The sequence below is a fragment of the Cavia porcellus genome, unplaced genomic scaffold (assembly GCF_034190915.1).
Source record: "Cavia porcellus strain 051 isolate PalLab524CR breed Dunkin Hartley unplaced genomic scaffold, mCavPor4.1 scaffold_8, whole genome shotgun sequence".
Lineage (NCBI taxonomy): Eukaryota > Metazoa > Chordata > Mammalia > Rodentia > Caviidae > Cavia > Cavia porcellus.
In genome coordinates this window covers 62665266-62683491 of record NW_026947491.1, presented here as the reverse complement: position 1 = coordinate 62683491, position 18226 = coordinate 62665266, and the positions used below count along the sequence as shown (strand labels likewise).

General features: G+C 34.6%; 1 protein-coding gene across 5 annotated transcripts in view; it reads right to left on the bottom strand.

The window, feature by feature from the left end:
* Positions 1–18226, bottom strand: part of Rab3ip (RAB3A interacting protein) — a 66402-nt gene that overhangs the window by 33481 nt on the left and 14695 nt on the right. For 4 of the 5 annotated variants that reach the window (XM_063255126.1, XM_063255127.1, XM_063255128.1 and 1 more), the window contains 2 exons: positions 7377–7652; positions 6421–6679 (listed from right to left, as the gene is read on the bottom strand). The exons of the other annotated variant lie outside the window; for it this stretch is intronic. In XM_063255126.1, coding sequence (XP_063111196.1) covers positions 6421–6679; positions 7377–7627 — 510 coding nt within the window. In that variant the 5' untranslated portion in view covers positions 7628–7652. Of the gene's footprint in view, positions 1–6420; positions 6680–7376; positions 7653–18226 lie in introns of those variants that run through there. 5 annotated transcript variants of the gene reach the window in all.

The window sequence follows — 18226 nt, the reverse complement described above, 5'->3', positions numbered from 1 at the left end:
GACAAAAAAAAAAAAAGATACTTAAGGGGAAAAAACATGAGTTGAATATTTTATATCCAGCCCAAGTTTCCTTCATGTGTAGGCCACAAAGTATTACAAGCTTGTAAGACCTTAAAAATGTCTCTCGCCTGGCCTAACTGAATAACGAAGCAAATAACAACAAACAATAACAAAACTCACAGAATCTCCCTCAGGACACAAAAATAATTAGAAGTTTCTAATCCAAAAAAGCAATATATCTGTCATTCATGAAGGTACTACTATCCACCAAAGAGGCATAAAGAAACCAGTTATCAAAGTGGCATAAAATCTCACACTAAATACTAAAAATTGTTCACTGCTAAACACTAAAACTTGTCCACAACCGTGTTATCTAACCCATAATACTGGTCACTGTCCTGTCAGTGACCTGCTAGTAACTAGGTGACAGTACCAGGTGAGTGGTGGGCAAGTAAACAAAGTTTCATGTATATTTATAGCTATTTCCCATTACTGATTCTTGCCCAAGTTCTGTCTCCTGTCAGATCAACAGCAAGATTAGATTCTCACAGAAGTTCACACCCTACCATGAATTGGGTACTCAGATAGCCAGGCTGCATGCTCCTTACAAGAATCTAATACTTGATATTTGAAGTGGAGCAGAGGCGGTGATGCTAGTGCTAGGGAGTACCTGCAAATACAGATTAATATTTGCAGAGAGATTTGACTACAGAGGTCACAATGAATGAACTGCTTGCAGACTTACACCGAAACAGTATCAGTGATCAGCAAGTGCTAATGTAAATCTAGCAGCAGATATACTTCAGCAGCACATATCTGGTGGCAGGACTAAAATAAGTCCATCCATAGCCCACACACTGTATTTAATACTTCTGTCCATACCCCTTTCCTCACCCCATACACTTGTCTCAGTCACAGTTTTGGTAACCCTAAAGTTAACCTTAAACAAAAATGAATCAAAAAATGAACATCACTAGAGAGCTTCTTGGAAAAACAAAAACAAAACAATAACAACAACAACAACAAAACAGACAGCACAAGACTTATTAAGACTGATAACAGAAAGAAAGCTGCATTTTTAAAGAAAAATCAAGAATCCTATCGACTGTGGGCTCACTGCAACAGTGATTCACATTCTCCATGCCTGCATTGTATAATATGTGATGACCAGCTAACCTAACGAAGCCATATAACTGCTTCGCCACATGGAGACTAAGCATATTGCATTAAAAGACAAGCCTCTGGAGTTTTTCAACAGAGAAAAAAAAAAAAAAAAAAAAAAAAAAACCATGAACAAAAAGAACAGAAGCAATTATCCAAGACCAACATTTCATCAAATGTAACTGAATTAAAAGCCTTCTTAGAGGCAAATGATTTGCTAAAGCTAAGAAACTTTTACTATAGGTGAATAGTTGATCCTGCTGCCTGTTAAAGAGATATCTGTCATCTGCGTTGTTCTGTTACAGTGTCCTCTCTTATCTCAATCTCCCCCCCTTTTTTTTAAATTAATCTATTTTCTCTCATTTTTTTAATTAAGGGAAAACTAAATTAAAAAATAACGGGACATATTATAGTAACTTTCTTAGTTTTCCTATTAACCTGATTTGAACCCCAGTATTGCACTCCCCATCTTGTTCTGTCTGATTATTCTATATTCTATTTTGTTTGATAGTATCAAGTTTGAGGGTATAGGCAACCACTTTCAAGGCAATAAGATATACTATGATGCCCATTATGGTTTGACTCTTTTTTTGAAGTCCTGTAAGGTCTCCATTGTAGGTTTTATTGGTCTTGTTCTGTACTGTTTTGATTATACCTGATGATATAGGCAACTCAATTTAAAAATAGCAAGAGGCACAATGGTAACCACTTTTGATCACCTGGTATTCTATTTTTGCATCATGTACTATGCCCACCCTTCTGTTCTAACTGACTCTGTTTTGATTAGTCACGTTTGGTTTTATTCTCTTCAAAAAAAGTAGTAAGAACCGTAAAAGTAATAAAACCCAAAAAGTCTAAATGTTATTATAAAAAAAGAGAGGAAAGGAAGGTGGATGTTCGAGCGCGCAGGATGGAAAACCATATTGGATCATTGAATGGAATTGTCTACAATGTCACTGTATGAATGTCCACTTTATATGCTTTAATTTTGTAATTTGGACAACTGTTTCTGGGAAGAAAATATGTAACCTATTAATTGGTGATTTCTTACTGTATATTTTTTTTCTTGAAATTCTCTATTACTTGTACCCTTTTACTGCTTTGTTTTTTCACGTCCTTTCTTTTTTTCTCTATAAATTTAAAAAAAAAGATATCTGTCATGAACTTTTAGGGAAAACTGCAGTTCAAAAAAGGTGGCACATATTCTTCTTTGGGCTAAAACCATAACTAGGTGAAACAGCAGAAGATACTGAAGAACAATTGTTCAGATTAATGACTTGCTATGTTACACAATCCAGGTTGACAAGTCTATCAATGTTAATAACAAGATAACAAGTTTTGCTTTTGTGTGCTACATTTTTCAGAAGGGTGTGAAGTTTAAGAACTATTTGGGTCTTTAAAAGAATTATGATGTGAAATCCAGCAATGCTGTGTACGAGCACTTTGGTCATTCAGAAAATGAATGTCAATAAAAGAATGCTGTGTACGAGCACTTTGGTCATTCAGAAAATGTATGTCAATGAAAGAATATAGAAAATGTTTATAAATATCCTTGGTTACAGTTAGTAGGCCCATAGTAACTAGTACATGGATGTGTTTGTCAGTGACTTTCGCTTCAAGCTACCCTACTAGATTTTACTTTCCAAGTCATTTCATTCTGTTTCAGGGAAGCATAAATTAATGGTAATTTCCTATGTGTAACAGCAGATTTGACCTTTTTAGTGAACACAGAAATCAATAAGGAAGCTTGTTGAAAATGTGTATTTACAAATATCAATAATTTCAACACAATAATTCTGTTTCAATAGATCTGGAATGGAGTATAAAAATCTACATTTTAATAAAGACATTCTGAAGCCCTGCTTCACTTGAGAATTCCATCAAAAGCTGCTCTTTAGCAACAACCTGTGGAAAGCCAAAGAATTACATCCTTCTCTCTGCATGCCTGCACCTAAAAGTCTATGATGATGTGGCAGGCCCCACCTACATACAGTAAAGATCTGTTGCTGCCAGGCTCAATATAAAGCTATGACCAAAAACATGTGCATCATTATAGTCATGAAACCCAAGTTAACTGAAGCATGTGTGAGGAAGTACAGAGTTTTTGTGTGAGGTTACTTAGATGTGATAAGATAATCAAATAAAAACAAACACAACTTCTACCTCCAATCAAGATACAGTCAAAAGGGTCCGACTGACAACCACTGACACAACTAAAAAAACTGAAAAAAAATGAAACAATTTTTAAGACATCAAACATAGTATAACAAAAAAAACAGTGATCCTCCAGAAATCAATTAAAGGTGAGAACTACGTAACTATTTAGAGATCAGAGGTTAGAAAAGTTTAAACCTATTTTCCCTATATTCTAGAAACTAGACCTAAGACCAGTCATATTAAAGAAAGCAAATATAAAAAAGATTCAAATCAAAGTTTGGAGATGAACAATATACTGTGTAGGTTTAATAACATAATGTATAAAAGTAACAGACCAGAAATTGAAGAGTGAAAGAATAATGACAATGATGACATAACTAAAGAAACTACCCAACAGAAATATGTAAAGGGAAAAGAGTTTTAAATAAATGAACAGAACTCCAGTAAGCTATGAGACAATTTTTCATGGTCTAATGTATATGTGATAGGAGTCAAGAATGAGTGGAGATTAAAGGAAGAATATGAAACTTTTTTATGAAATTAAGGTCAAATTTTATGAAAACTAACAACCTACAAACCTTCAAAAAGCTCAACAAATCCCAATCACAAAAACAAATGACAAAAGTTGCATCAAGACAAACCATAATCAAACTGTTTACAGAAAACTCTCAAGCCAGAGAGAAAAAAAAATATCATACACAAAAAAAATGGTAAGGATAAGAGCAGCTCTCTTGTGAGAAACAACACATGCTATGGAAGGCACTGGCACAACATTACTGAAAGGAAAAAAAAAAACATACCGACCTAAATTCTTTACCTTATAAAAATACCTTTCAAAACCCAAAAGTAGATACAAAAAGCTAAAAGAATTCACCACCAGCGAGCACAGACAAGTGTTAAAGCATGTACTTCAAGCAGAAGAAAAATGGTATCAGCTGAAAATCTAAATACATGTGAAAGTAAGAGTACCAGAAACAGTAACTATATGGACACTTATATAAAGAAAAATAAATATTCTCATTACTTAAATCCTTTTAAAAGGTACCTGTTTAATATAAAAATAATAACAAGTAACATATATAGAAATATATGGAAAATATCCCATCTACTTTTTTAAGGTTCTTATACTGTATTAGGGTAGTACTGCAATCACTAGTAGATAGATAGTAACAAGTAAAAGATGTACACTATAAACCCTAAAGTAATTACTTAATTAAGGCAATAAAAATATACAGCCAATAGGCAAAGAAGGTAAGAAGAAATAAAAACATAGAATATAAAAGAAGGCAAAAAGGAGAAGGGAAAAAAGGATCAGATGAAACAACAGAAACGAAAACCTGCTGGTGATACATTTAAACAAACCATATATCACATTAAATATCACATTGAATGAAACACGCCAATTAAAAGAAGGGATCAGAAAGGATAAAAAAGCAAGGCTAATTATGTATTACCCTCAAGAAACTCACTTTAAATAGAAAACAAAAATATGTTAAAAGCAAAAGATGAAAAATGGCAACTATCTGGACTGTTTTGTAGAAAGTAATAAGAATTTCAAAATGGCAGCTGACATAGTTTTGACTCACAAGTTGCCATAAATCAGAAAGGCTTTTCAGATTCAAGTTAGTTCACTTCAGGACTTAAAAATATCAAACTATCTTGTACTCAAAATAAAATTTACCCTTTATAGGTACTTACACATCATTCCTATTATCTCAACAGTACTTATTTCAGAAGAAATTTCCAGTTGATTATCGATCTTTTCTGAACAATAAGTAAATAGAAAGTATTTTCAAAGATGGGTATATAAACTCAATAGTCTGCTTCTATATAATCTATGATTTCACTAAAAGACAATAAAGTCTAAGACAAATTATAAAAGCAAAGTATAACCATAACTCACATGTTCATTCCCTAATGAAAAAGACTTAAAAGCCTAATAAAATATATTTTAACAAAAAGTGTTAAGTAATGAGAATATTTGTTTTTCTTAACCATCTGTGATTCACTGAAGCACTTACAAAGAGACACTGTATTACATTATGTGAGGCACCAAGGATTTTAAAATGTTGTACCCTTGAGAGACTACAATGTTTGGGAGAGGATGAAATACATGCTTGTGAAATGTCATAAAGTATGCTGGAAACAACACCTACAGAATGTTTGCATTATCATCTCAATTTTCTAAATGTACCTTTGCATTTTTACCAAGGCTGCCAAATTTATGTACATATTGTTCCCTGATTGTACTTTTGATGTCTGTAGGGTCTGCAGTGATAGCCCGTTTCATTTCTACTGTTAATCTGTATCCTCTGCTTTTAGGGTGGTGCTTTTGTGTTTGGTTTTGGGCTTTTGGCTCCACTTTTCAAGAGGGTTGTCAGTTTTATTTCATTGTTTTTGAAGAACAAATATTTTGTTTCATTCATTTTTTTCTTGTCAATTTTGTTTATTTCTGGCCTTAGGATTAATTTTCCTCCCTTCTACTGGCTCTGGTTTTAACTATCTTTTCCACATTCCAAAAGTGGAAGCTTAAGACTGCTCATTTGAAACTTTTCTCTCTTTTTGATGCTATATATTCCCTTCTGAAATTTAAAGATAGTCCCAGAAACAGTAAGACGTGGTCAACAAATTGTAAAGACCCAGTGGAAAACAGGACAATTTACTAAGAAAAGAAAATTCTCTAAGATAAGACAGAAAATATAAAAACCCCAGCAAAATAACAAAGGTGATGCTACTAAAACAATTCCTCAAAACAAAGTAAACTATACTCAATGACTTCACAGAAATGACTATTGAGTCAATCACCTATAAGTGAAAAATTCACCTATGGAGTATAACCTATTAAATTTGCATTACACATAATGCAAAACAAAAAGAAGCCAATATAGGAGTTACAGAAGAGTTTCAGAATCTCACTTTTCCCCTTAATCATCTTAGAAGAGACTTCTTCTGAACCAATTTCAATTATTTCCATATGCTGTCAAAACAGGAGCTAAAGCTGGGCATACGTGAAGGACAAGTGCTGAATTGTAATGATGATGTTTATGAGCTGATTTACCTCATCGCAAAGTAATTTCTAAAGAATAAAAAATGTTTTCTTACCCTCTGAGCTTTTGCGAGTTCTTCTTTTAATCTTTCATAGCCTTTTTCTCTAACTTCCAGAACAGATGGGCTTCGTAAACGGGACAGACTATCCGTACTCAAACCAAAAATATCTTCACTGCCAGTACACCCCTCTGTGACTGTAGCGCCCTGTAAAAACTCCCTCTCTGCATTACAGCTATCCTTCCTTGTAGTTAATTTAGTTAGCCCAGATGAAACTCCTGAGGTACCACAAGATGCTGGGTCTGGAACATGAATGCTGTAAAAGAAATGTTTTTTCAGAAATCAGCACACATTCAGTAGAAATGGCATAAACCATAGCTCTGAACTGCACTATCTAATTTGGTAGCTTCTATATTTAATTAACAGCAAGCCTTCAGTTACACAAGTAACATCTCAAGAGTTTCATAGCCACATGTGGCTATGGGCTATCACACATACTACCATAGAAATAAAACATATCACGGACAGTTCCACTAAATAGTGTCACTCCACAAGAAGGGTCAGCAAACTAAAATCTGCAGGCTAACTCAAGCCAGCCTCCTGTTTTCCTAAATCCCCTGAGGCCAAGAATAGTTATGTTTTCAAATGATTGAAATTTTAAAAAATAGTATGTAGTAGTATGTGAAAATATTATGAATTCTAAATTTTGTTTTCATACATAAAGTTTTTTGGGACACAGTCACACTCACTCATTTAAATTCTGCCTACAGCTGCTTTCCCACTTGAAAGCGGCAGAACTGAACAGCTGGAACAGAGACAGTATGGCTTGCAAACCTTAAAACACTTACTACCTGGCCCTTACATAAAGTTTGTCAATCACTGCTCTATAACACCGATACATATTGCTTCGTATGGGCAAGCTTATATTATTCAAATTTTCTAAAGCTTACAGTAACCAAGCAAACCGTTCATTTTTTAAAGAACATTCAAAATAAGTGTTTTTAATCTTTTACCTGATATTAGATATTTCCACACAATTTAAATGTCTGGGGGATGAGTACACGGGTTGTGTAGGAAGATCAGAAGCATCCAATGCATTAGCCTGGACAGGAGCAGAACATAAAGCTGAAGGATGTGGCCGGTAGATGACACTTGGTGAGGTAATCTGCTCCTGAGTCCCTGATTCATACACACTAAGAAGGTCTGGAGAAGTAGGCGAAGCAAGGTTTACTTCATGGAAGCCTTCCAAGGGGTCATTAGCCATAGCAAAAGCCTCATCATAAAATAACCTACATTAAAACAAAAAGCAAATTAAATGGTTACATTTAGAACTGAATAAAGATGGATAAATTATAAAATATATTTAAGTGTTTATAATAAAATATAAGGTTATAATAAAATAGGAAAAAAACCTTGTTTTCACTTAGTGTTTATTATGAGACCTCAGAGAATAAATACTACACAAAGCAAACAAGCTTATTTGAAAGAAATTTGAAAAAGATGGCTAATGTTAAGTACAATTAAGATGTAAATATGAGGATTGACTAAAACTTTGCTTTATGTTTTTACTTTTGCTATTATTTGTGATCTTGGTTAAAAAAAGCAGTAAAGCGCTTCCAGGAGAACATAGCGAATAGATATTGCAGCTACAGAGGCTCTCTGAGATACCTAGCTTAGAATCCAGGAATGGTGCAGTGTGAGGAGTCCTAAGCAAGGGGAGATATACCCTGCCAACCAAGGAACGAATTAAGCTGAAAGAAACCAACTGGAAATGCAATCCCAGTGCTATAACTGAAACAGATAAAATCTCAGCGCGGAAGCTGGAACCCGTGCCTCTGGAAGCCACGATTTGAATTTTCTGCTGCCACTGCAGCATTCAAATAGGCACAACAGGGAGAGAGACGCGCGAAAGCTCTGAAAGTAGGGAATCGGCAAACAGAGCTGAGAGCAGAACTAGTGGGGAGCACTGCATCAACCTGTGGTGAGTGAGAGGAACTGGGACCCTTCCATAGGCTAGGAGGCTCCAAAAGAGGACATTCTGGGACCAGGCAAACTAGCGGGAATATGCAGTGACTTTAGTCGCATATTCCCCTCTCAAGCGGAATTGGTACGGAGCGCTTGGCCTGGGTGACGCCGCTGACTAAGACCCAGTAGGCTAGCCCAAACCAGGCCCCAGAGCCTGATGGTGCACTCTAGCAGTGAAGCCTTCAATAGGTTGACTGACCTGGAGGGGTGGGCCCAGCAGAGGTTGCCCAGGTCTGTGTCTCCCTTGTACACTGCAGTGGGCAGGAACAGCTAGCCGGCAGATTCAAACAAACTGTAACCGACAAAGAAAAAAAACTGGGCCTCCTATATATGCTTGTATGGAAGGAACAAAAAGAATGGGAAGAGGGAGCAACAAGAAAGGGTCCTTGGCCCCCAATCCTGAGAACACTGATCCAGAAAAGGTAAATGCAAAGGAGAATGAGGACAGAAAACATGCAGTATCAGACACAGCACCAACAGACATAAGGCTATATCTCCGGAGCCTCATGAGTTCAAAAGTGAAGTATTCAATGAAATAAAGCAAGACATAAGTAGAATAGTTAGAGAAATGCTAAGCACCACCAAGAAAAAGCAGATGGTGCAATGAAAGAACAGAAAAATAGGGGAGAATTGTTTAATGGAGAAAATAGAGAAAACATAGAATACGTGAAGAAGGTTCAAAGAGATTACCAGGAAACTAAAAACTCTATCAAAAGCTGGCATAACAGCTTGAAAGAAACTAAGGATAGATTATCTAAACTGGAGGGCAGATTCGTAATATGGGAGCATGAAATGAAAAACTTCTTAAAAATAACAAGAAAACAAACAGCAATAACACAAAGGCTAGAAGATGATAGGATCTATAACTTAAGAATTAAGAACATAAAATAAGAAGTAGGGACACAAACAAATGGATTACAAAAGCTATTCACAGAAATAATCCAAGAGAATTTCCCTAATTTAGCACAAGGTAAAGATACTCAGATGCATGAGGCATACAGGACCCCAGCCACCTACAACCCAAACAGAGCTACACTCAGGCATATAATAATCAAAATTCCAGAAATTCAATATGAGAACAGAATACTAAAAGCCATCAGAGACAAGAAACAGATCACTTACAAGGGAACACCCAGGGCTGGGGATTTAGCTCAGTGGCGTAAGTACCTGCCTTGCAAGCAGGCGGTCGTGAGTTCGATCCCCGGTACCAATAAAAAGAAAAAAGAATTAAAAAAAAAAAAAAAAAAGGGAACACCCATCAGAATTACAGCAGACTTCTCGGCACAAACCATCAAATCACAAAGAGGATGGGGGGAAATAATTCAAGCTTTGGAAGATAATAACCTCCAGCCAAGATTGAAATATCCTGCACAACTGTCCCTAGAAATTAATGGAAAAACAAGGTGCTTCCAGGATAAAGAGGAACTAGGGAAATTTACAACCACCAATTCAACTCTACAGAGACTACTGCAGGATATTCTAAAAAAGAAAAATATCAAGATTCCAGAAACAGTGGCAGAGAGGCCACAATGAATGGAGCAGAAAAACAAATGAAGAAGATAAACTAACAACAAACAACAGAAAAAGCTCAACAGAAATGAGGCAGAGGAGACTGGATGGTAGGAACAGCTATTTTGGAGAAAACAAGACATCATAATAGCTAGTGCTGATTTAGTATCATCTTGTTTTGAAGTCCCATCAAGCTTTTGTTCTTCTTTCTCCATCAGTCTTAACAGGTTGTATCTTATTGGATTTTATTATATGTGAAAATATAATCAAAACTTTTATAGATAATTAGATTATACAGAAACCATTGTTCATTTTCTGATAGTTGGTTCTAAATACCCTGTAAAATGTCATTCTCTTGAATAGTCTTACATTGTCTTGATATGTTTGGTGCTACAGTATACGAAGTTATACTCAAAGATTTCAAGGAAAGAGACACTATGGTAACTACTTTTATGTTGGGATATCTTATGGTGAAACACTATTTTGCTTAAATGGTTGTTTTGACCTGCGCTGTTTTGTTGTCATACCCTCTTTTATCTTAATCTCCTTTTTTATTATTTTTTATTTTTATCTTTTTAATTAAGGGAAAAATGAATGGAAGACAGCATGATATATTATAGTAACCCACTTTGATTTCCTATTAACTTGATTTGAAACCCTGTATTGCTCTCACCACCTTGTTTTCACTGATTTTCCTCTATTGTTTTGCTTGATAGTACCAAGTTCAAAAGTATAGGCAACAACTGTGAAGACAGTAAGATTCATTATGACAACCATTCTGGTTGGCTATTGCCTTCTTTTTAAGTCCTGTGATGTCTCCAATGTTTTGGTTTTATTCTTTACTGTTTTGTTCAATTTTATTATAACTGATGATATAGGCAATTCTTTTTAACACAGTAAGAGGCATTATGGTAACCACTGTTGATCACCTTGTATTTTGTTTTCACATTATGTACTATATCCATCCTTTTGATTTGACTGACTCTGTTCTTTTATGTCGTCACATCTGGTTTTACTCTCTTCAAAAAAAAGTTGTAAGAACTGTGGGAGTAATAAAACCTAAAATGTGTGATTGTCATTGTACAAAATAGAGAAGAAGAAAGTGCTCTAAAGGATATAACTGCATGTATATTTAAGTGTATCAGATAGATAACCATATTACTGAGTTTTGTTGGATCACTGAACAGAACTGCTTGCAGTCTCACTGTTTGAAAGTCCACTTTATATGCTTTAATTTTGTAACTTGAACAACTATATGTAATCTATTAACTAGTGATTTCCTATGTTTATTTTTTCTGAAATTCTGTATAACTTGTACCCTTTTTCTGTATTTTTTTTCTTTTTCTCCTTAAATAAAATTTAAAAAAAAAGAAAAAGCAGAAAAGGAAGTAAAGACATACATATACATACACAGGCACATTTAGAATAACAGTCTTAAATTCAACTAATTATTCTGTTCTGCACCATACTACCTATATGACTTTGGCAAGTCAACACTTTCCGTTGTGAAATGATTTTAAATTTACTTAAAAATTATAGACCTCCTGGATATCATTAGCCCACATTATCAAATTAACCTTTTTAAGCCATTTGAGACTTTTGTAGGCAGGACATCCATTAACCCTTAAGATCTCAGCATGTGCAAACTCTACATTCTCTTAATTAGATGATCAACAAATGCTGAATATAACCTGATCAAAATTATCATCCAATAGACAGGTCTCAATCAAATTTCACTGGTTCTTCTTATAAGGTCACTACAGACTCTATAGAAATACAGAAGACCATCAACACCTATTTCGATAACCTCTACTCTCAAAGGTTTGATAACACAGAAGAAATAGATAGATTCTTAGAAACATATGAAGTACCAAAGCTAGATCAAGAGGATGTAAAACTGCTGAATAACCCAATCTCTATCAATAAAATTGAAAATGTAATTAAGTCCTTACCTACAAAGAAGAGCCCAGGCCCAGATGGATTCACTGCAGAACTCTACAAGAAATACAAAGAAGACCCAATGCCGACACTCCTCAAACTATTCAATAAAATTGAAAGGGAAATAATCCTTCTTAAATCATTCCTGGAAGCAAATATTACTCTAGTACCAAAACCTGAGAAAGACCCAACTAAAAAAGAGAAGTATAGACCAATCTCCCTAATGAACACAGATGCAAAAATCCTCAATAAAATATTGGCAAATAGGATGCAGCAAATCATCAAAAAGATTAGACACCATGACCGAGTGGGATTCATCCCAGGCATACAGGGATGGTTCAACATATGTAAATCAACAAATATAATCCACCATATCAATAAAGCCAAACGTAAGAACCACAGGATCATTTCTATAAATGCAGAAAAAGCCTTTGATAAGGTCCAACATTCATTCATGATAAGGACTTTACAGAAAATTGGAATTTACCTCAATATAATAAAGGCCATCTACGACAAACCAACAGCCAGTATCATACTAAATGGCCAAAAATTGAAAGCCTTTACTTTAAAATCAGGCACAAGACAAGGATGTCCTTATCACCACTCCTATTTAATATAGTACTAGAAGTACTAGCCAGAGCAATTAGACAATAGAGAGAAATAAAAGGGGTAAAGATAGGAAAAAAGAAATTACATTATCATTGTTTGCAGATGACATGGTACTCTACATTAAAGACCCCCTAAACTCCATTGAAAGACTGTTAGATATAATCAATAAATTCAGTAATGTAGCTGGATACAAAATCAATACTCAGAAATCAATAGCATTCCTATACACTAACAACAAAATCAAAGAGAGAGAAATAAGAGAAGCCACACCTTTACACTAGCAAGCAAAAAAAATGAAATATTTAGGAATTACTCTCACGAAAGAAGTGAAAGACCTATACAGGGAAAATTATAATACACTGAAAAAAGAAACTGAAGATGACATCCCTTGCTCATGGATAGGAAGAACAAACATTGTGAAAATGGCCATTCTCCCAAAACTGTTACACAGATTCAATGCAATCCCAATAAAAATACTATCAATATACCTCATAGATCTAGAGAAATCACTCCTAAAATTCATCTGGAACCAGAAGAGACCTAGAATAGCAAAGGCAATTCTCAGCAACAAAGGCAAAGCAGGAGGCATCACAATCCCTGACTTGAAGTTATACTACCAAGCAACAGTAGTAAAATCAACATGGTACTGGAATCAAAACAGAGCCGAAGATCAATGGAATAGATTAGAAGATACAACCACAACTACAAACACACTCAACCACCTTATCTTTGATAAAGGAGCCAAGCAGGTTCACTAGACGAACGACAGTCTCTTTAATAAATGGTGTTGGAAAAACTGGCTCTCCACTTGCCGAAAACTAAAACTAGACCCATGTCTATCACCATGTACTAAATGAAAATCTAAATAGATCAAAGATCTAAATATTAAAACAGAAACACTAAATCTATTGGAAGACAAATTGGGTAGAAACCTTGAAGACATAGGGGTAGGTAGAGAATTCATGAACAGGACTCAAACCTCACGGGAAATATTTCCCAGAATCAGTAAGTGGGACCACCTCTTATTAAAAAGTTTCTGCATGTCAAAAAAAAGTCTCCAGCATAGTGAAAAGAAAACCCACAAACTGGGAAAAAATCTTAGTCAACTCCCCCTCAGACAAGGGACTTTTGTCTAAAACATATAAAGAATTTAAAAAACTGAGACCCCCAAAATTCAAACACCCAATCCAAAAATGGGCATCTGAGATGAATACACACTTCTCTGATGAAGAAATACAAATGGCAAATAAATACATGAAAAAATGTTCATCATCATTGGTCATTAGGGAAATGCAAATTAAAACCACAATGAGATTCCATCTCACTCCTCAAAGAATGGCCAGGATCAAGAAAACCAACAACAACAAATACTGGAGAGGCTGTGGGGAAAAAGGAACTCTCCTGCACTGTTGGTGGGAGTGTAAACTGGTATAGCCTTTGTGGAGATCTGTCTGGAGATTTCTCAAAAAGTTGGGATTGGAAATCCCATTTATTCCAGCTATTCCACTTCTAGGCATATTCCCAGAAGAACTGAAAGCATCATACCACAGTGATATATGTGCACCTATGTTTATAGCAGCACAATTTGTAATCGCCAGATCTTGGAAACAACCCAAGTGTCCATCAACTGAGGAATGGATAAAAAAGTTGTGGTTATTTCTATACGATGGAGTACTACTCAGCTATAAAAAAGGATTACATTGAGATATTTATCAATAAATGGGCGCAGCTTGAAACCATACTCATAAGTGAAATAAATCAAACTCACATGTGTGAATACCGAATAGTTTCCATAGTGTAGGAAATGATTCAAATATATAAAAGTATGTGGTAATCATGATTCTCCATTATGTGGCCTTGAAGCCTTATAAAGTTTTCACTTATTAATTGGAATGGCTTTATTCTGGGCTGCTTATATTATTACCTGTGATGAAATGAATAGCTATTTTGAAGAAAACAAGACATCATAATAGCTAGAGCTGATTTAATACCATCTTGTTTTGAAGCCCCACCAACCTATGGCTCTTCTGTCTCCATTGGTTTTATCATGTTGTATCTTGCTGGATTTTATTATATGGGATAGTATAAACAAAAATTGTTATAGGCAAAGAGAATATAGAAACCATTGTTCGTATTCTGTTAGCTAGTTCTAAATACCCTACAATGCTTTCATCCACTTGAATGGTTTTACACTGTCTTGATATGTTTGATGCTATAGTATACAAAGTTATATTCAAATATTTCAAGGACACTATGGTAATTACTATTAAGTCAGGTTATTTGGCAGTGAAGCACTAGGTTGCTGAAACTGTCATGCTTTGACCTGTATTATTATGTTGTTATGTCCTCTTTTATCTCAATCTCTCCTTTATCCATTTAAAAAATTATTTAATTTTTTTATTACTTTTTTAATTAAGGGGAAAACATCAAAAAAATTAGGATATATTATAGTAACTTTTTTGATTTCCTATTAACTTGATTTGAAGTCCCGTAATACTCCTACTATCTTGTTTTGACTGAGTAGACTCTGTTCCGTTCTGTATGATAGTATCAAGTTTGAGGGTATAGGCAACTACTTTGAAGGCAGTAAGATTCACTATGATTCCCATTCTGGTTTGACTATTATTCTCTTTTGAAGTCCTGTAATGTTTACAATGTTTAGGTTTTATTGGTCTTGTTCTCTACTGTTTTGTTCAACTTTATAATACCTAATGAGATAGACAATTCTTCTTAAGGAAGCAACAGGCATTATGGTAACCATTGTTGATAACTCTGTTTTTACATCGTGTGCTATGTCTACCCTTGGTTTTGACCGACAGGTTTGTTTTGTCATATTTGATTTTATTCTCTTCCAAAAAAAAAAAGTAATAAGAACTATGGGAGTAATAAAACCTAAAATGTGTAAATTTTGTTGAAATAAAGAGAGGGAAAAAAAAGTGCTCTAAAGGATACAACTGCAAGTGTGTTTAGGTGTGTTAAATAGATGGCCATATTAATGTTTTTGATTGGATCACTGAACACAACTGTTTGCAGTCTCACTGTTTGAAGTCCACTTTGTATGCTTTGATCCTGTGACTTAAACAACTATCTCTAAGATGATAATGTGTAATCTATTAACTGGTGATTTCTTACTGTTTTTTTTTTTTTTGTAGTTCTGTATTACTTGTACCCTTACACTGTTTTGTTCTTTTGTTTTTTCTCTTTGTCCTTTTAAATAAAATTTTAAAAAGAAGAATGTTATCATTATGTATATTTAAAATACACAAATGAAAAAATAAAATAAATATCCTATGTCATGGAGAAGAAAACCATCCCTATAATAAATAAAAAGTAACTGTATATTGAGACAATACCTTAACTACATACAAAAGAATTACTTCAAATGACCTTAAAACACAGTAATATAAATACAAATCTCTAATGAAATGAATTCTAAGGGCAAAAGGAAGCAAAAATGAAACCATGAACTACTTTCAGTGATCACATCAGTAGCAACACTGATGTGATCAGTTATTCTGAAATCATCAGACATAATATGAACCAAGTAAGTTACATTAACGTATTCTGGAACACAGATTTTTTAGCAGACAAAAAAAGATGCAAAAATAAAATCATAAAAGTTTAAATCCTAGAATACTAAATTTGAGTAAGAAATACTAGAAAAATTTCTATTTTGCACAATTCCTAACTTTATTCAATGAAAGTTATAGCAACACTGATAAACTCAAGAGTAATGGTTACTGGTGTGCTTGGGTAATACCAATTCCTATGAAAAAAGAACAAGGTACCGTCTGGGGAACCTTCCTGCTGTACCCAGTGAGGGCTGGGAAAAGCAGCCAGTCATGCACCCCATGTGTCCACCACCATCAGGGAAGCCGTGGTGTAGCCACACAGGTCCAGAGAAGCCTACCATGTGCCCTACCGCCTCCCTGGGAACCTAGGTCCAGAGAATTTCCATACACTGCAAGTGGGCAGCCAAAGTGGGAAGCACCTGGGACCTCACAACCAGCTGTTCCAGTGGAACCCAGGAAAATGTCAAAACAAAGGAGCAAAATGCAATCTTAGACCTATAGCCCACACAGAACAAGTACAGGAGACATAGACATGTAAGAAACCAGAAGTCACACACCTGAAATTTCTGAAATGATAACAACTGAAGTATAAAGAAACAACTTCATGAAGTCATAAATCACAAGTAATATCTGCTGTACCCAGATCAGAAGTAATATCTCAGGTAAAAGAAGAAATGACAACTATAATGAAATAATTGATGAGTATATCTCAAAAAGACAAAGATTTTTTAAAAATCATAGGAAAATGATGGAAACCTTGAATGAATAATATAGGAAAAAATTAGAATGGATGAAACAGTCAAAGAGATATCTAGGAAATTAAAAACTCCTCTGAAAGCTGGCAAAACTACATGAACAAAACTGAAGATAGACTTTCAGATCATCAAGACAGGATAGCAATTGTGAAAGATCTCTTAAAAATAACAAAGAACCAGGAAATAATAATTCAACAGTTGCAAGATGACAGAAAAATAAGATTGACAGGTGTCAGCAAAAAAGGAGTCAACACAAGTGACATTAAAAGTCTATTTACCTTAATGCTACAGTATATGAAGTTATACTCAAGGACTTCAGGGAGGGAGTCAATATGGTAACTATTTTTGGGTCAGGATTAGCTGGTGGTGAAACACTATTCTGCTTAAATGGTTATGTTTTGATCTGCCCTGTTTCGCTGTTATGCCCTCCTTTTTCTCAATCTCCACTCCATTATTTACTTTTTTATTTTTATCCATTTAATTAAAGGGAAAAATATAGCAGGATATAATATAGTAACCCACTTTGACTTTCTATTATCTCGATTTGAAGCCCTGCATTACTCTCACCATCTTGTTTTTGACTGAGGTTCCTATATTCTGTTTTGCTGGATAGTATCAGGTTCGAAAGTTTAGGCATCAGCTGAGAAGATAATGAGATTCATTATAACGCCCATTCTCGTTGACTTTTATCTACTTTTGAAGACCTACAATATCTCCAATGTTTTGGTTTTTGTCAGTTTTATTCTTTACGGTTTTGTTCAATTGTATTACAACTAATGATATAGGCAATTCTATTAGAAATAGTGGGAGGCATTATGGTAACCATTGTTGATCACCTTGCATTATGTTTTTATATTATCTATTATGTCCACCCTTTTGACTTGACCGATTCTGTTCTGTTATGTCACATTTGGTTTTACTCTCTTCCAAAAAAAGCAACAAGAACCGTGGGAGCAATGAAACCCAAAATGTGTAATAGTCACTGTACAAAAGAGAGGAAAAGAAAGTGCTCTAAACTATATAACTGCATGTATATTTAAATGTATAAGATAGAAAATGATAGCACAGAGTTTTATTGGATCATTGAACAGAACTGTTTGCAGTATCATTGTTGGAATGTCCACTCTACAAGCTTTAATTTTGTGACTTAAACAATTATTTCTAAGATGGCAATATGTAATTCATTAACTAGTGATTTCCTACTGCGCATTTTATTATTCTGTAAATCTGTATAACTCGTACCCCTTCACTGTTTTTTTTTCTTTCTTTTCTTTTCTCCTTAAATAAAAAAAAAAAGTCTATTTACATAAATTATAGCAGAAAACTTCCCAACCATGGGAAAATGACCTAACACCCAGATAGGTAAGGTATACAGAACTCCAGTTAACCATAACCAAACTAACTCTATACCCAGACATACAATAATCAAGATCCCAGAAATTCAATACAAGAACA